This window comes from Hylobates moloch, unplaced genomic scaffold (genome assembly GCF_009828535.3).
Source record: "Hylobates moloch isolate HMO894 unplaced genomic scaffold, HMol_V3 SCAFFOLD_8, whole genome shotgun sequence".
NCBI classification, from domain to species: domain Eukaryota; kingdom Metazoa; phylum Chordata; class Mammalia; order Primates; family Hylobatidae; genus Hylobates; species Hylobates moloch.
In genome coordinates this window covers 45,823,893-45,843,171 of record NW_026652283.1, presented here as the reverse complement: position 1 = coordinate 45,843,171, position 19,279 = coordinate 45,823,893, and the positions used below count along the sequence as shown (strand labels likewise).

The following is a 19,279-nucleotide window of genomic DNA, read 5'->3' as shown; positions in this document are numbered from 1 at the left end:
CTAACTGCTTACTGGACTGCTTTGCAAGTTAGGCAAGTTGGAAAGTTATGGAAACTCTCTTAAAGCCCACCCACTGAGTGTATCCCAAGGCTGCCAAAGGGCAAACTAGTGCTGTCTCTGCCCATCAGAGGTGCTGTGGTTTTGGCCTTTTGCTACTTTCCAAAAGGCTTTAACCTCCTAGGAGAACAGAGATAAAGAAGACTCTGAAATGCCATAAAGTGCTAGTATTTCTTTTTGCGTTTTACTAAGTTTTGGCATTTGGGAAGAATCTTTTTTAATGGTCTGTGTTTCAGTGTTTCTAGTCCTTGGAATGTCCTCTTTCCCACACCCTCATGCCTCTTGGGTTGGGAATTTTTCCTTAGTTTTGTTTTGTTAGAAGGGTGCTTACACCCTGTCTATCCTCCTCCTTCTCCCTTCCAGCTGCCCATTTTTTCTCTTCCCATTTCTGACTCAGGGGTACTGAATATCCCCTTGTTAGGAAAAAGCTTCTTCCACTGAGCCATATCAGCTCAGAATAAGGCAGTTCTAGGTCTCTTCTAGTCTTTTCTTAATTTCTTTGTATTGCATTATGATTAAATTATGGATTCTGAAGTCAGGCAGACCTAGATTTAAATCTGTTACTAGCAGTTATATGGTTTTGGGTGAATGGTTTAACTCCTCTAAATCTGTTACCTCATCTGCAAAATGTGGTTGCTCTTTTTTACTGCATCAGAGATAAAAATAGTACTCCCAGAATCATCTAGGAGGGGTTTTCTTCTAGTTAAATACATTAAGCTCCTATCCAACACCTACCAAAATAATTGATGGGGGCCAGGACACTGAGGGTGGCTTTATTTGTTATTTTTTACACTGCTCAGGTGATTTTCAGATGAAATTACTGGATTTGTTAGCCAGGCATGATGGCTCATGCTATAGTCTCAGCTACTTGGGGGGCTGAAGCAGAAGGATCACTTGAGCCCAGGAGATGGAGGCTGCAGTGAGTCAAGATCACACCACTGCACTCCAGCCTGGGTGACAAAGTGAGACCTTGTCTCAAAAAAAAGAAATTACTAGATTTGTGGCCAGGCGAGGTGGCTCACACCTGTAATCCTAACACTTTGGGAGGCTGAGGCAGGCAGATCACTTGAGGTTTACTTGAGGCAGATCGCGCCACCGCACTCCAGTCTGGGGGACAGAGCAAGACTTCATCTCAAAAAAAAAAGAAGGCTGGAACACCTGAGGTCAGGAGTTTGAGACCAGCCCGGCCAACATGACGAAACCCTGCCTCTACTAAAAATACAAAAAATTAGCCAGGCGTGGTGGCGGGCACCTGTAATCCCAGCTACTTGGGAGGCTGAGGCAGGAGAATTGCTTGAACCCAGGAGACAGAGGTTGCAGTGAACTGAGATCGCGCCATTGCACTCCAGCCTGAGTGACAGAGCGAGACTCTGTCTCAAAAAAAAAAAAGGCCAGCCGGGCGCGGTGGCTCAAGCCTGTAATCCCAGCACTTTGGGAGGCCGAGGCGGGCGGATCACGAGGTCAGGAGATCGAGACCATCCTGGCTAACACGGTGAAACCCCGTCTCTACTAAAAATACAAAAAATTAGCCGGGCGTGTTGGCGGGCGCCTGTAGTCCCAGCTACTCGGGAGGCTGAGGCAGGAGAATGGCGTGAACCCGGGAGGCGGAGCTTGCAGTGAGCCGAGATCGCGCCACTGCAAAAAAAAAAAAAAAAAAAAAGGCCGGGCGCAGTGGCTCACGCTTGTAATCCCAGCACTTTGGGAGGCCAAGGCGGGCGGATCACGAGGTGAGGTCAGGAGATCGAGACCATGGTGAAACCCCGTCTCTACTAAAAATAAAAAAAAATTAGCCGGGCGTGGTGGCGAGCGCCTGTAGTCCCAGCTACTCGGAGAGGCTGAGGCAGGAGAATGGCGTGAACCCGGGAGGCGGAGCTTGCAGTGAGCCGAGATTGTGCCACTGTACTCCAGCCTGGGCGACAGAGCAAGACTGTCTCAAAAAAAAAAAAAAGAAAAAAGAAATTACTAGATTTGTAAAAGTCACCCCTGTAATGTACAGAGAGTATATATTTAGCACAATACCTGGCATAGAGTAGATGTACAATAAAGGTTAGTTATAAATTTCTTTTTTTTTTTTTTTTTTTTGAGATAGAGTTTCACTCTTGTCGCCCAGGCTGGAGTGCAATGGTGCAATCTCGGCTCACTGCAGCCTCCACCTCCCAGGTTCAATTGATTCTCCTGCCTCAGCCTGCTGAGTAGCTGGGATCACAGGTGCATACCACCATGCCTGGCTAATTTTCGTATTTTTAGTAGAGGTGGGGTTTCACCATGTTGGCCAAGGCTGGTCTCAAACTCCTGACTTCAGGTGATTCACCTGCCTCGGCCTCCCAAAGTGCTGGGATTACAGGCATGAGCCACTGCACCCAGCCAAGTTAGTCATAATTTTCAAAAGGACCTTTCCTCCAACCTGGCAGTCTTTAAGAGCCAAGAAGATGCTCTGTTTGTGACAAGATCACCCTCTATCACCCAGGCTAGAGTGCAGTGGTGCAATCACAGTTCACCGCAGCCTCTACCTCCTTTGCTTAAGCGATCCTCCTGCCTCAGCCTCCTGAATAACTGGTACTACAGGATGCACCACCATGCACAGCTAGCTTTTTTATTTTGTGTAGAGATAGAGTCTCACAATGCTGCCCAAGCTGGTCTTGAACTCCTGGGCCCAAGTGATCCTTCCACCTCAGCCTCCCAAAGTACTGGTATTACAGGGGTGAGCCAACACATATGGCCTAGGAGGATGCTTTTTAAATACACTTAAATGCTATGAGCAAGTGGTGTTGCTCTTGGGGTATGCTTTAGGGTCTGGAGTAGTCTTTTATGTGGAATGGAGTTGGCTTTTAAAAAATCCTTTTTAGCCAGGCATAGTGATGGGCACCTGTAATCCCAGAGACTTGGGAGGCTGAAGCAGGAGAATTGCTTGAGCTCAAATTCGAGGCCAGCCTGGGCAACATAATGATACCTTATCTCTTAAAAAATTTAGGCCAGGCACGGTGGCTCACTCCTGTAATCCCAGCACATTGGGAGGCCGAGGCGGGTGGATCACTTGAGGCCAGGAGTTCAAGATCATCCCGGCCAACATGGTGAAACCCTATCTGTACTAAAAATACAAAAAATAGCCAGATGTTGTGGCCCTGTAGTCCCAGCTACTTAGGAGGCTGAGGCAGGAGAATTGCTTGAACCCAGGAGGTGGAGGCTGTAGTGAGCCAAGATCGCGCCACTGCACTCCAGCCTGGGCAATAGACCGAGACCCTATCTCAAAAAAAAATTTTTTTTTTGAATGAGTATGGCTTTGCTTAACCAGAGTCTGTGGTGAAATTGTGGGAAGCCCATTGTTTCCAGAGTTGATCTCCTAGGAGGATTTGTGTTTTCTGAGCCTCAAATGAAATTTCGTATATATTCCCAGATGAGAAGCAGCAGTGATGGGTCAGCCTAAGGACCACACCCAGACCAAAGAAGAGGTTGGATAGAATTTAGACCTCTAGGTTCTGGGATCCTAAAGAACTGAAGTAATTAGCCAGGCATGGTGGTGTGCACCTGTAGTCCCAGCTACAGGTTGAGGTGGGAGGATCACTTGAACCCAGGAGTTTTGGAGGCTGCAGTGAGCTATGATCACACCACTGCACTCCAGCCCCAGTGACACAGTGAGACCCTGTCTCAAAAAAAAAAAGGAACTGAAGTCAGAATATCTTCTTTTCAGGCCTTAGAGAAAGATCGTTATGAGCATAGTCCCAAATCTGGATTTCTCTGAAGCCAGGTCCTCCCTTGGCTTACCATTCTGTCTTCCACTAATAACTTGAGGCGGGTAGCCATTAACTAGACTGCCCATTTGTTCCTGGCCTAGGGAGGAGCCAGAACCCCCAACCAATAGTAACGAGAATGGTGATGCGAGCCCTGGGTCCTCCCTAATTTTGCTACTGTGTTACAGAAGCAACATCCAAGGCAGTGTCATCTGCCACAATGCTGTGATCGAGAAGGGTGCAGACATCAAGGACTGCTTGATTGGAAGTGGCCAGAGGATTGAAGCCAAAGGTAAGCCAGATTACAATCACAGATTCCATTTTTACTTCTCACACCAGCACTGATAATGCCAAAGGCTGGTGAGGATGTGGGAAACAAGCACATACGTACACTGCGGGCGAGAACATAAATTCATAAAGCCATCTTTGGAGAGCAGTTGACATCACTGTCATTTTTTTTTTTTTTTTTGGAGTTTCGCTCTTGTTGCCCAGGCTGGTGTGCAGTGGCGCAATCTCGGCTCACTGAAACCTCTGCCTCCTGGCTTCAAGCGATTCTCCTGCCTCAGTCTCCCGAGTAGCTGGAATTACAGGCATGTGCCACCACGCCCGGCTAATTTTTTGTATTTTTAGTAGAGACGGGTTTCTCCATGTTGGTCAGGCTGGTTGCGAACTCCCGACCTCAGGTGATCCGACCGCCTCAGCCTCCCAAAGTGCTGGGATTACAGGCGTGAGCCACCGTGCCTGGCATCACTGTCAAATTTTTTAATTTTGACTTAACAGTTTCATTTCTAGGAATTAATCTTATAGATAAGCTTATACATGTATGCACCCTTAATCTCAAATCCTTGAAAACATACCAATGGATCTAATGGCCCAGGTTGGCACCAGTACTGTACAGTGATTCTTGAAGGCAAGGCACAGTGGCTCATGCCAATAATCCCAACACTTTGAGAGGCTGAAGTGTGAGGATCGCTTGAGCCTAGACAACATAGCAGGAACCCATCTCTACAAAAAAATTAAAAATTAGCCAGGCACAGTGGCACGCACGTGTTGTCCCAGCTACTCAAGAGGCTGAGGCAGGAGGATTGCTTGAGCCTGAGAAGTCAAGGCTGCAGTGAGCTGAGATCGCACCACTGCACTCTAGCCTGGGTGACAGAGGGAGACCCTGTCTTAAAAATAATAATAAAAATTAAAATGACTGATTGCTTTTGGTATTATTCCTAAACCTAAAATAAGGTGGGGAGGCGAGTTGCTGAAGGAATTAACCCTACTAACTCTGCAGACGCCACATCATTTCCTTCTTCCATTTCCTCCCCCTTCCCTTTTTTAAAGTCAGATGCCTTCCTTTTGGGCTTTAGAATCAAACAGACCTGGGTTCACATCTCAACTCAACTTAGTGGCTGTACACCAAGTTAAATTTTTAATCATTAAGCCCTCCGATTTTCCTTTATTTTTATTTTTATTTTTTGAGACAGAGTCTTGCTCTGTCGCCTAGGCTGGAGTACATTAGTGCTATCTCAGCTCACTGCAGCCTCCTCCTCGGGGATCCAGGTGATTCTTGTGCCTCAGCCTCCCAGGCAGCTGAGACTACAGGGGCACACCACCACCCTTGGCTAATTTTTGTGTTTTTAGTAGAGACAGGGTTTTGCAATGTCACCCAGGCTGGTCTTGAACTCCTGGCCTCAAGCAAGCCACCCACCTCACTTTCCCAAAGTGCTGAGATTACAGGTGTGAGCCACTGCGCCCAGCCCCACATTTTCTTAATTAGACAATTGGGACAATAATAGCTACCTTGGAGAATTGTGAGAATTACATATAATTAAATGACAGGTGTATGCACTACTCCTTGAGTGTACCAAAAGACTTAGAATTCCTCATACATACCGTGCCATTATACCTCTCCATGCTTTTATATGTGGTCTCTCTAGATTTCCTCTCTTGAAGACTCCGACCAAGTGTTTTCCCTTTGTAGGACCTCCTCTGACTCTTCCCATGACTCCCCATAGCAGAACTACATATTCCTTCCACTGTGTCCTTGAGCTTTGCCACACCTTTATTAAAGTATGTTTCACAAGCCATGGCAATTATCCATGAATCAGCCTTCCCTACTAAGATCCTCAAGGTCAGCCGGGCATGGTGGCTCACACCTGTAATCCCAGCACTTTGGGAGGCTGAAGTGGGCGGATCACCTGAGGTCAGGAGTTCGAAACCAGCCTGACCAACATGGTGAAACCCCGTCTCTACTAAAAATACAAAAAGTAGCCGAGTGTGGTAGTGCAAGCCTGTAATCCCAGTTACCTGGGAGGCTGAGGCAGGAGAATTGCTGGAACCCAGGAGGCGGAGGCTGCAGTGAGCTGAGCAAAAAAAAAAGAAGATCCTCAAGGTCGATTGTCTCATAACTATATGCATCCCCAGCTCTCAGAACAGGTCCTGATTTATGGTAAATGCTCAGACGGGGAAAAGAGTGAATGAATGCATGTTGGATCCATGAAACATATTTTGGGGGATTTCAGGGTATAAAGTTAGGGTTCCAAGAAAGGCCTCTGTGAGATGGTTGCAATCATCATGAGATGGGCTTCATAAACTCCTGGGCTTTCTGGCTTTAATTAACACTATGTGTCCAACTTTTAGAAAAGAGACCCTTTAATGGTCCTGCTGAAGGAGGGCTGGCCAGGGAAGTCACCTTGTCTGGGCTCTAAACTGGACAACCCCACCACTTCCTTCTCTCTGTCCTCTGCTGGAAGTTCCAGTGCATCCAGCACAGTGGTCAGTGCCCTCCTGCCACAGGAACTCCCTGGCCAGTTGCCTTTTTCCACTATTACTTCTTTTTTTTTTTTTTTTTTTTTTGAGACTGAGCCATATGGTGAAAGCAAACTCCTAGCCATCAGTGCAGCACTCAAGACTTGTTACTCTAGGTGACCTAGGCAAACACCAGTAATTCACGTCCTTACCAGCAAAGAGCTCAATAGATGGCAAAGTCTTCCGTCAGTCTTCCTCACATGAAGGGGTTTCAGGAAAAAACGTTCATCCTAAGAAATAATGCAGTCTCACCCAGGTGCGGTGGCTCATGCCTGTAATCCCAGCACTTTGGGAGGCTGAGGCGGGTGGATCACCTGTGATCGAGAGTTCGAGACCAGCCAGACGACATGGAGAAACCCCATCTCTACTAAAAATACAAAAAATTAGCCAGGTGTGGTGGTGCATGCCTGTGATCCCAGCTACTTGGGAGGCTGAGGCAGAAGAATTGCCTGAACCTGGAAGGCAGAGGTTGTGGTGAGCCGAGATCGTGCCATCGCACTCCAGTTTAGGCGACAAGAGCAAAACTCCATCTCAAAAAAAAAAAAAAAAAGAAAGAAAGAATGCAGTCTCCTCTCCAAATTCTAATCATTTTCATGCTCCAGAGTCACCACATCCATAGCAGTCTTTTTCCCCAAAAATATGGCTCATAACTCAGTGTAGGCCTCCCTACCCTCTTCTAGCACCAACAAGAAAACAAGCCATTTTATAACAACTCTGACTTTTCTCACCCCATCCCAATACCCTCACTGGTTATCTCTGGCAAAAATACTAGCAGTCATATTTGACCTTCTCAAGCAGTAGAATTGCTACAGCTAACAGTCAAAACCTAAAAAATGGCCAGGTACAGAGGCGGTAGCTCACGCCTGTAATCCCAGCACTTTGGGATCCACAAGGCGAGTGGATCACTTGAGGTCAGGAGTTCGAGACCAGCCCAGCCAACATGGTGAAACCTCATCTCTACTAAAAATACAAAAATTAGCTGTGCATGATGGCACACACTTGTAATCCCAGCTACTTGGGAGGCTGAGGCAGGAGAATCACTTGAACCTGGGAGGCGGAGGTTGCAGTGAGCAGAGATCATACCACTGCACTCCAGCCTGGGCAACAGAGCAAAACTCCATTCAAAAAAAAAAAAAAAACACTAACTGCTAAAAGCATGCTTCATCTGAGTCTCTTCTTACAGTCAGTGACAGAACTTGGATCTCTTCCCTGTGGCCAGAGTGATCAGTTCTTTGACCATGAAAGTAGACCTGGTTAGGTCAGGCTGTTGATGTATACTTGACACAGGTCAAATCCTCCTGGCCAGCAGGAAGCCTTTCCAGTTTCCCAGCAGTGCAGCTTTTATTTGTGACGTTTTTCCCTTCTATCCCATTGCTATTTTCCCAACTTATCATCCTCCCTTGTATTTTTCCCCTTGGGATCTTTCCCAACCTGATTCCAGCCCAAAGATTTTCCAGTGTATTTACTGGACCCTACTCCCATCCCTGACCAAGCATCACTAGCTTTGCTTAGTTTTTTGTGTTTTTGAGACAGGGTCTTGCTCTGTCACCCAGGCTGAAGTGTAGGTGGCACAGTCACAGCTCACTGTAGCCTTGACCTCCTGGGCTCAAGCACCCTCCCACCCCGGCCCCTGAGTAGCTGAGATCACAGGCATGTGCCACCACATCCAGCTAATATTTTTATTTCTTGTAGAGATGGTGTCTAACTATTGCCCAGGCTGGTCTCAAACTCCTGGGCTCAGGCAGTCCACCCACCTTGGCCTCCCAAAGTGCTGGGATTGCAGGAGTGAGCCACCGCGCCTGGCCTAGTTCTGCTTGTTGTGCCCCTATAGGTTTACCCCAACTTACTGAATCGCCATGAAAATACATCAACCCCAACATGCCAGATATAGTCTCTGTTCCCTGGCTCCCTCTGCCCCTTCCAGGCCATTGGCTCACTGCCTCCTTTCTATAGTTCTTTTTCCTTGAAAGTTTTCTATAGCTCTTCTTACCTTTCACCCCATCATTGGTCAGCTTCCAGAGTACTTCCCTACATTTATTAAGAGTTTTAGCCTATGGTTAACAGTCTTCCTCTCCTCTGCCTTACTTGTCCATAACATCTTGGACAACTTAAACATATTCATCAGTAAACTGTCCAGCTCTCCAGCTTCATGATTCCCTGAACTTCTCTACCAACCTTCATCTCCATTCAGCTTTAGCTCTCCACTTACATGATCATATTCTATCTTTGTCATTACCCAAAACCTCTAAAATCATCATGTGGCAGTAGCTCTGCTAGACACTGGGGATATAATCATAACTACACTGTTCCATCTCTCCTCTCAATGTTCTTATTTTTTGTTGTTGTTGCTGTTGTTTTTTGAGACAGAATTTCACTCTTGTTGCCCAGGCTGGAGTGTAATGGTGCAATCTCAGCTCACCGCAACCTCCGCCTCCTGGGTTCAAGCGATTCTCCTGCCTCAGCCTCCCGAGTAGCTGGGATTACAGGCATGCGCCACCATGCCTGGCTAATTTTGTATTTTTAGTAGAGATGGGATTTCACCATGGCCAGGCTGGTCTTGAACTCCCGACCTCAGGTGATCCACCTGCTTCGACCTCCCAAAGTGCTGGGATTAGAGGCATAAGCCACGGCGCCCGGAGCCCTCAATGTTCTTTATTTTTTATTTATTTATTTTGTTTTTGAGACGGAGTCTCGCTCTGTCGCCCAGGCTGGAGCGCAGTGGCGCAATCTCGGCTCACTGCAAGCTCCACCTCCCGGGTTCACGCCATTCTCCTGCCTCAGCCTCTCCGAGTAGCTGGGACTACAGGCGCCCGCCACCACGCCCGGCTAATTTTTTGTATTTTTAGTAGAGACGGGGTTTCACCGTGGTCTCGATCTCCTGACCTCGTGATCCGCCCGCCTCGGCCTCCCAAAGTGCTGGGATTACAAGCGTGAGCCACCGCGCCTGGCCTTTTTTTTTTATATTTTTAGTAGAGACGGGGTTTCACCGTGGTCTCGATCTCCTGACCTCATGATCCGCCCGCCTGGGCCTCCCAAAGTGCTGGGATTACAAGCGTGAGCCACCGCGCCCGGCCTCAATGTTCTTATAGTGAAGTAGAGGAGAATGGTATAATGATCTAGGAATAGAGATATGTATTAGGTAGAGTGGTTTCACAAAACAGGAAATGGACAGTTCAAAAGGGAAGGCATCGCATATTAGAGGTGCTACATTAGGGCACACAGGTTAGTAAGAGTGCAATGGGAAAAAATGGAGGGGGAAGCATTCTAGGCAGAGGCTTGTGCCAAAGTTCAAAGATATGAAACAGGGCCAAGTGCGGTGGCTCACACCTGATCCCAGCACTTTGGGAGGCCAAGGCGGGGCGGATCACTTGAGCCCAGGAGTTCAAGACCAGCCTGGCCAACATGGTGAAACCCCATCTCTACTAAAAATACAAAAAAAAAAAAAAAAAAAATTAGCCACGTGTGGCATCATATGCCTGTGGTCCCAGCTACTGGGGAGGCTGAGGCAGGAGAATCACTTGAACCCAGGAGGCGGAGGTTGCAGGGAGCCAAGATCACGCCACTGCACTCCAGCCTGGGTGACAAAGCAAGACCCTGTCTCAAAAAAAAAAGGTGGGGGAGGGGGATTAAAACAGTATGGCTTATTGGTAAAATGGAGAATAAAATGGAGAATAGTGGGAAATGAAGCTGGAGAGGTAGGCAGAGATGTCATGGAGGGCCTTATGGGTTTGACCTTTATAGAAATAATAGCCAGCTGGGCGCGGTGGCTCATGCTTGTAATCCCAGCACTTTGGGAGGCCGAGGCAGGCGGATCACGAGGTCAGGAGATCGAGACCACGGTGAAACACTGTCTCTACTAAAAATACAAAAAATTAGCCGGGTGTGGTGCCGGGCGCCTGTAGTCCCAGCTACTCGGAGAGGCTGAGGCAGGAGAATGGCGTGAACCCGGGAGGCGGAGCTTGCAGTGAGCCGAGATTGCGCCACTGCACTCCAGCCTGGGCGACAGAGCGAGACTCCGTCTCAAAAAAAAAAAAAAAAGAAATAATAATAGCCACAACTTATTGAGCATTCACTTACCTTTAACTCATTGAATTCTCACAACAGCCCTATGCTGTAGGTGTCATTATTTCCATATTATATATGAGGTATTGCCCTTTCTTCTTTGACTATCTTCGTTTATCCTTTTAGCCTCATTTCTTACTCTTATCCCCTCATTTCCTAACTTCTGGCCACACCACAGTATTTCATGGTCCCCTTTCTCCCATCTCACTGTCTGCCCTTGCTGTTCTAACAGCCTAGAATATCTTCCTTTCCATCACTGCCTGGAGAAACTATTCACCCTTTAAGACCCAGTTTCAGTTCTCCTATTTAAAGCCTCACCACAGCCAGGTATGTAGAAAGTTGGTCCCATCCTCCTGCATAGGAAGGTGCTCTCTCTCTCATACCCCTATTCCCAAGAGCTTCTCAAGAACAGAGCCACAATAGTAGAGAAATAAATTTTTGTGAACACAGAATTAGAAGCAGTTGGGTTTGGCTGGGCGTGGTGGCTCATACCTGTAATCCCAGCACTTTGGGACGCTGAGGCTGGCGGATCACCTGAGGTCAGGAGTTCGAGACCAGCCTGGCCAACATGGTGAAACCCCATCTCTACTAAAAATACAAAAATTAGCCAGGCGTGGTGGTGGGCGCCTGTAATCCCAGCTACTCAGGAGGCTGAGGCAGGAGAATCGCATGAACCTGGGAGATGGAGGTTGCAGTAAGCCAAGATTGTGCCACTGCACTCCAGCCTGGGTGACAAGAGTGAAACTCTGTCTCAAAAAAAAAAAAAAACAAAAAAAAAAAAACCAGTTCAGTTGGGTTTGAAATGTCATCTTGCTGCCAGTTCTCAGAAAACTTTTTTCCTTTTCTTTTGTAGCTAAACGAGTGAACGAGGTGATCGTGGGGAATGACCAGCTCATGGAGATCTGAGTTCTGAGCAAGTCAGACTCCTTCCTTTTGGCCTCCAAAGCCACAGATGTTGGCCAGCCCACCTGTTTAACTCTGTATTTATTTCCCAATAAAGAAGGGCTTCCAAAGGCATGCTGGAGACTTGTAGAGCAGTCCCAAGCTCCACGTCAGGTGGGCTCTAGGTGTACACAGTGTATGTTCATGAGTCATGTGGTGAAAATCATCTGGAGCAAGTGTGTGGGACAGGACAGACACGGTGACCTAACTCTTGTGTGCCAAGGTGTATCAGGTGGGGGCAGCAGCTGTCCAATGTAAAGCTCCTAGGAAGGCTACTTTCTGACTGGCTGACCCAACCCAGTCCTGAAAGTATCCCTCACCTAAAAGGACCTGGGAGTACTTCAGTCCTTTATCCTAATCAGCCTTTCTAGACCCATAGGCCTACCTGCTGGCAGTGCCACGCCTGAGCATCAGCCCAGGACTCTGCTCCCATACCTACCATACAGATTCCCAGCCCCTTCCCCCACCTCACCCACAGCCCCACCCTCCATGCTCACCATTCACTTCCTCTCCTCCCAGCCTCTAGCCATTTCCCCTAGTTCAACTAATATCCCTTGGAGGCTGAACAGAAGCAGGGGCAGCCCCTGCCTAGCCCACAAGCCTATTCCCACAGGTTTTAGTGGAGATAAGAACATGAAGAGCCATGGTCTGAGCCAAGCCAGACCCCACTGCACCTCACCTCATGAGGTTTGCCCAACCTGGGAAGGAAGAGCCAGGAACCTGTATCATGGCTTGAAATTCCATCTGACTCTCCTCCAGCTGCACTCCTTTATATCCTAATTCTGCAGACTCTCCTGCTTCAGATAATTGAGGAATGAAATTTCCATTTTCACAGCCCTTCTAGAGGCCTATCCACCTTCCCTCCACCACCCCTGCTCCCAAACACACATTCACTCTGCTCTCTCCCTGTATTGCTTTTACAACCTGCAGGTGTTTGGTGGAAGATAAAAGTGGTTCCTGGGGTGAGATTTCACCTTCTAGAATTATCAAAGTAAAGGTTTCTCTTGATGTCTTCACTGTGGGTGGCAGTAATTAGAAAGAATTATTTGAAATACGGGTTTCTGCATTGCTTCAAAAACCTCAAGGCTCACAAGTTTACTTGAGTAATCTTGCCTATCTTAGTCACAGAACTTGTGAGAGACTCCATGAGTATTTCTACCCTGGGGGATCCCCACCTCTGTCAGTCTTCTTGAGAGCCCTGGAGCTCCCACTGGTCAGAACAAGGCTCCTGAAAGTTTGCCCTCATCAGGCAGCAGCTGAAATGGCCCGGCAGAAGTGGTTGAAACCAACAGGGCTGAGGGGGATGTGGGGATAAAGAGCTGTGGTGCTGCCCAACATGGTCTCCTTTGGAACTGAAATTAAACTGGTGGGGCCTAGATGGTGCTGGAGACAGAGTCCTGGCCTGGGTGGAAGAAAATCTGTCCTCTGTAATGTTTGGTTTGGGTCAAATCACTCTCTCCCCTCTGACCTTGAGTGTTTCCATCTGCAAAATGAGAAAGTTAGACTGAATGTTAAAGGCCCTTCTGGTTCTCAGGTTTTGTCCTCTTTCTCAGAGCTTTCTTCCCCTTAGGGCCTGGGTCTCCCAAGGAGCCAGAAGATTGCTCCTTGACCACAGAAACGGGTTGGGAGGGAAAGTGGGGTGGAGGAGTAAAGGGCATTGATTAAACTGTCTCAGAGCCCTCCTATACACTCTTTCCTGTCCTTCCCCATGGAGCCCTTAGAATCCCTGACAGTGAGACAGAGGAAAAACCTCTCCTGTGCCTTCCCTTTGCACAAGTCCATCGAACGGCCTCTGCATCAAGGAAAGGAAGGAGCTGGAGAAAACAAAAGGTAAAAGCTTTCCCAGAGGAAGGCGTTGTTGAGTTTGAGTCCCAGCTGGGAGCAGCCCCCAGCTCAGGACACTGCTGCTATTGTCTGACAGTTCCAGGACTGGCTGGGTGCCCAAGATGCTTTGATTTTTCTTCTCTTTGCTCTGTTTGTCTGCCAGAAGGCAGGGACAGTTTTTGTTTTCTTTTGGTAGCAGCTACAGAGGGGTTGAGTATGTCTGAAACATAGTGGGCAACTGAATGTCCACTGGCCGGCCGCCTCTCCATGGACAGAAATCAGAAAAGCAAGGCAGGCAGAAGAGTTAATAGGGTCTGCCCTGCCTCTCCCAGTGATGCTCAATGAGGGGAGTGGAGGAAGAGGAGAAAGGGGACCTCGAATGCCGAGTCAGGGAGGACCTTGGGGATGTGCTGAGGAACAGGGTTCCAAGAGCTAGCCCGGTCAGACAAAACTTGACAGCTGCTACTCCAGGAATCCATCCCCCAGTTACAATTCATCCTTGCCTGCTGGCAAGAGTTCCTTGAGTCGAGAAGACTGCCACTACCCAGGATGATTGCATCAGGGGCCTTCTGCCGTGGATAAATGGGGAGCTGCTGCATTGGTTCTTAGCCTCTCTCCTTTCCACATACTTGAAGTGAGGGGCCATAAGCTCCTGTGAGCCTATAAGACTGCCAAGATTGCCCTCCAAGCTGTTTCCCAAGGCCAAAGGTCGAACTTCTTCTTCCCAGTTCTTCACTACATTACTATTACCATCCCACTTCCATACTCAGTGGAGAGAGGGAAATTGTGTTTAGCTGTAGCCCCAACAGGAATCTAGGGCCTGCATGGCCTAGTTGAGAAGTTGTTTCTATTTCCAGAGAACTGCAGGGGATACACTTTCTTTATCCACAGCTATCCCTACTCCTAAGGAGGTACATAAACCAGGCCTTTGTATGCAGCTTTCTAAATAGTTAAATGTTTCTGAGGAAGGGGGAGGCCCATGGAAAGGACCACCCAGACAGAAAGTCTAGAAAGCTCTGCTCTAATGAAGCTGACCCAGAGGGAGAGAGACTGGGCAGGAGAACACGTTCTATTGGAAGCCAGTATGACCTGTCCTTGGCCTGAGCCATCTGCCACTACCCAGGATGATTGCATCGGGGCCTTTCTGCCATGGATAAATGGAGAGAGGCTGCATTTGTTCTTAGCCTGTCTCCTTCCCCCACACTTAAAGTGAAGGACCATTCCCTGATCTCTGGCTGCAGCCCTGGCACCAAATACTTGATAGGTACGCCAGGCGCGGTGGCTCACGCCTGTAATCCCTGCACTTTGGGAGGCCAAGGTGGGTGGATCATCTGAGGTCAAGAGTTCAAGACCAGCCTGGCCAACATGATGAAACCGCATCCCTACTAAAAATACAAAAAGTTAGCCCGACGTGGTGGGGGGCGCCTGTAATCCCAGCTATTCAGGAGGCTGAGGCAGAAGAATCACTTGAACCCAGGAGGTGAAGGTTACAGTTGGCCAAGATCGTGCCACTGCACTCTAGCCTGGGCAACAAGAGCAAAACTCCATCTCAAGCAAACACTTGATAGGTGCTATTGGCCTCAACCTGCCCACAGGGAAGGAGCATACATACCCAGGCTTGGCTCCTAAATATAACAGGTGGTGATGGGGCTGCCCAGGACCCCCACTTCCCTCCTCCACATCTCAGGGTCATTGACTCTGCTTGGCCTAGATAACAGAAGCAGCCAAAAGCTGGTGAGTGAGAAGCCTAGAGGAATGCCAGAGAAAGAAAGCCTGCCTTGCCTCCACCATGAATTAATAACTCCCACATGAACCCACCCCTGAAGCCAGACTGGTCACTTTACCCAGCACTGTGTGTATGTGAGTGTGGTCTGCCTCACTTTTCCTGGCACTGTTCCTCAGCCATATGTATTATCTCATTTAATCCTTATGTTAATGTCAGAGATTATGTGACTTCCCCAAGATCTCACAACCAGCAAATGAAAGATCCAGACCATGAGCCATTCCTTTTCCTTTTAGATTCTGTCATCCTCCCACCTCTCCCATCCAGTTTCTTTCACTTCTGGAAACATCCCTGAGTACCCTCAACTCAGTGGTTTCCCCTGTGGTCTCTGTGCTCCCCCTCAGGCTATGAACTTCTAAAAAGCAGGTACCCTGCAACACCAGAACCCAGCAAAGGAATGGACACATAAGAGATCCCAAGGCCAGGCGAGTGGCTCACGCCTGTAATCCCAGCACTTTGGGAGGCCGAGGCGGGCAGATCACAAGGTCAGGAGATCGAGACCACAGTGAAACCCCGTCTCTATTAAAAAATACAAAAAAATTAGCCGGGCGTGGTGGCGGGCGCCTGTAGTCCCAGCTACTCGGAGAGGCTGAGGCAGGAGAATGGCGTGAACTCAGGAGGCAGAGCTTGCAGTGAGCTGAGATTGCGCCACTGCACTCCAGCCTGGGCGACAGAGCGAGACTCCATCTCAAAAAAAGAAAGACCAGCCCGGGCAAAACGCTGAAATTCTGTCTCTACTAAAATACAAAAAATTAGCCAGGCGTGGTGTCACGTGCCTGTGGTCCCAGCTACTCAGGGGGCTGAGATGGGAGGATCTCTTGAGCCTGGGCGGTAGAGGCTGCAGTGCACCAAGATCATGCCACTGCACTGCAGCCTAGGTGACAGAATAAGACCCTGTCTCATCGAAAAAATTTTAAAAAAAGAGATCCCAAGACATGTTTGTCTCATGAGTCAGTAATGAAATTTAATTAGATTGCTTTTCTCCTGTTATTTGGAGAATATCTCTAGTTTAGGCCCAAAACACGTACCCAGGACCAGTGGAAGTGACAGTGAAACAAGCTGTTCTATCATAAAGAAGGCTGCTTGCAGAAAGAGAAGAGAAGCCTCTTTATCCCTTCCTATTCCTGGGGTCTATGGCTTTGGCTCTGGCTGAGCTTAGCTGGTCTCAGGAAACCATTTTGTTTGGGAGACAAGAGGTCATTTTGTAGCTTGGAGCAGCCAGACAGCACTAGGCCCTAGGTTGGAAAGGCTGGAAACTGTAGACCCATTTCTTCCATCCTAGTCTTTGAACTATAAGGCAAGAGGTTTCCTTAATAGACAGGCTTGGCCTTGGAAGCATCCATAGAAATGGTGGACTTTGCCACAATTGTTAGCAGTGATGGGCCTAGGACGAAAGCAGAGTCCCAAGGCCCAGGTGGTTACAAATCTATTTATCCATGGACCTTATGTCTTGCAGAGTCTGGTAAAAAGGAAGGAGATTAAGACCTACTTAAAGCATAGCATTGGGAGTTGCACTCCTGATGCCAACCAGTGCAGAGTCCAGGCCACTCCCTGTCTTCAGCTATTGCCCCAAGAGCAAACTAGAGGCCCATACAGAATAAGTTAGAGGCTGTTTCTATTTCAGAGACTTGCTAGGGGTACAGTTCTTTTTAACCTTAAATTTTTTATGTTATCATTATTATTGTTTTTTGAGGCAGGGTCTCACTTTGTCGCCCAGGCTGGAGTGCAATGGCACAATCACAGCTCGCTGCAGCCTCTACCTTCTGGACTCAATCAACTCTCCTGCCTCAGCCTCCCAAGTAGCTGGGACTACAGGTGTGCGCCACCACACCCAGCTAATTTTTTATTTTTTGTAGAGATGGGGTCTCACTATGTTGCCAGGGCTTGAACTCCTGGCCTCAAGCAATCCTCCCGCCTCAGCCTCCCAAAGGGCTGGGATTACAAGCATGAGCTATCATGCCACTTTATCCTCAGTGGGACACACTCTATAACAGGGAGAAGAAAGTACTATTCAGGTAGGCTGCTTCTCATGTGCAGTTACTATTTGGCCAACAGCATCATACATATATTAGTTCCTCCATAGGCATTTTTCTGGGTGAATGGACAAATGGAAATGGCAAACCTGTTAGGTGTTCACCCCCTCAACCTAAATGTTCCTCTTCCCCAGGACTGAACCTCTAGAGATGATGTTAATTTGCACAAGCTTTCAAAAAATCAGTTGAGCAGTGTGTATCAAGAGCCATGAAAATGTTCATACTCTTTGACCCAAACAACCCACTTCTGGGAATCTGTCCTAAGGATATTCTCCAAATGATTGATTACGAAAACTATGTAGTAACATGAACTATTTATGACGTAATGATTTTTTTTTAAGTCTGGAAGAACTGACCAAGAAATTGACCAGAGATAATAGTGGTTGTGTTAGAAAAATTAGCTTATTGTAGATTCATTTTCTCTTTCCCAAACTTTACATATTGGAATATTGATTTTACCCTACTCTGCCACTTGAGGTTTATCAATCAGGAACCCAATAGAAACAGCACACTCAGACAGGATAGTTGAAAGTTTAATAGAGGGACTATTGCCTCTATTCTTCCCTATTTCCAATCCTTTACACCTTGAATTCTGCAACTCTTAGTGACTCACTCAACAATTATTAAGCACCTATTTATTGTCTGGTGAAGAAGGCAGACTTTCAAGTACATAAGTTATTGTGTCATAAATGCAATTATACATATATAAATTGAGTTGTTATGCAGAGCACAAAGAAGCAATTATCTGCCAGGAGAGAGACATGAATCAAGGAAGGTTTCAAAGAGGGGGTAGGCTGGGTACAGTGGCTCACACCTATAATTCCAGCACTTTGGAAGGCCCAGGTGGGCAGATGACCTGAGCCCAGGAGTTCGAGACCAACCTGGGCAACATGGCGAAACCCTGTCTATACAAAATTACAAAAATTAGCCGGGTGTGGTGGTGCACACCTGTAGTCCCAGCCATTTGGGAGGTTGAGGTGGGAGGATCCCTTGAGACTGGGAGCTCAAGCCTGCAGTGTGCTGTGAAGGCACCACTGCACTCCAACCTGGGCAACAGAGGGAGATCTTGCCTCAAAAAAAAAAAAAAAAAGGTGGGTTGGGGGGGTGATTCAAGTTCAGTTTTTGAAGATTATCTGTCAAGACAAAAGGACCAAAACATGTACAAAGGCAGGAACGAGGGAACACTGATGTGAGGGAACTATGGGAGAGAAGGTTTTAGCTAGATCACACAGGGCCCTGTGCTCCAAGTGGGCCTTGTGCTTTGGAGCTATCAGATTTGCATGTTAGAGAAATGACTCTGGTCTCAGTGGAGAGAGTGGACTGAAGAGGGCAAGAATGGAGGCCGGGAAGAGTGAACAGAAGAAATCTGGGGCTTTGATTGGGTCGGAAAGAAACTGTGGCCCTACGCACTTTGATGCCATCTCTAAGACCTACCGCTACCTGACCCCCGACCTCTGGAAGGAGACTGTATTCACCAAGTCTCCCTATCAGGAATTCACTGACCACCTCGTCAAGACCCACACCAGAGTCTCCGCGCAGAGGATCCAGGCCCCATCTGTGGCTACAACGTAGAGTTTTTATTCAAGAAAAATAAAGTGAATTAAGCATGAAAAGAAGAGAAAAAGTGTGGCCCTAGGCCGGGTGCGGTGGCTCACGCTTGTCATCCCAACACTTTGGGAGGCTGAGGCGGGCGGATATCCTGAGCTCGGGAGTCTGAGACCAGCCAGGGCAACATGGCGAAACCCGTTCTCTACCAAAAATACAAAAAGCCGGGCGTGGTGGTGCATGCCTGTGGTCCCACCTACTCGGGAGGCTGAGGTGGGAGGATGGCTTGAGCCTGGAAGGCGGAGGCTGCAAGCCGAGATGGAGCCACTGCCCTCCAGCCTGGGTGACAGAGTGAGACCCCGTCTTTTTTTTTTTTTTTTTGAGACGGAGTCTCACTCTGTCACCAGGCTGGAGTACAGTGGCACAGTCTTGGCTCACTGCAACCTCCACCTCCCGGGTTCAAGTGATTCTCCTCCCTCAGCCTCCTGAGTAGCTGGGATTACAGG

The 19,279-nt window shown here is 48.0% G+C and overlaps 2 protein-coding genes across 2 annotated transcripts in view; one reads left to right on the top strand and one right to left on the bottom strand.

Annotated features, from left to right (window-relative positions):
* The window catches only part of EIF2B3 (eukaryotic translation initiation factor 2B subunit gamma), a 135,058-nt gene extending 122,461 nt beyond the window's left edge, over positions 1 to 12,597 (top strand). The window contains exons 11-12 of the mRNA XM_032160632.2: positions 3,974 to 4,077; positions 11,500 to 12,597. Of these exons, the coding sequence (XP_032016523.1) occupies positions 3,974 to 4,077; positions 11,500 to 11,552 (157 nt within the window). The 3' untranslated portion in view covers positions 11,553 to 12,597. The remainder of the gene's footprint in view (positions 1 to 3,973; positions 4,078 to 11,499) is intronic.
* The window catches only part of BTBD19 (BTB domain containing 19), a 54,644-nt gene that overhangs the window by 1,983 nt on the left and 33,382 nt on the right, over positions 1 to 19,279 (bottom strand).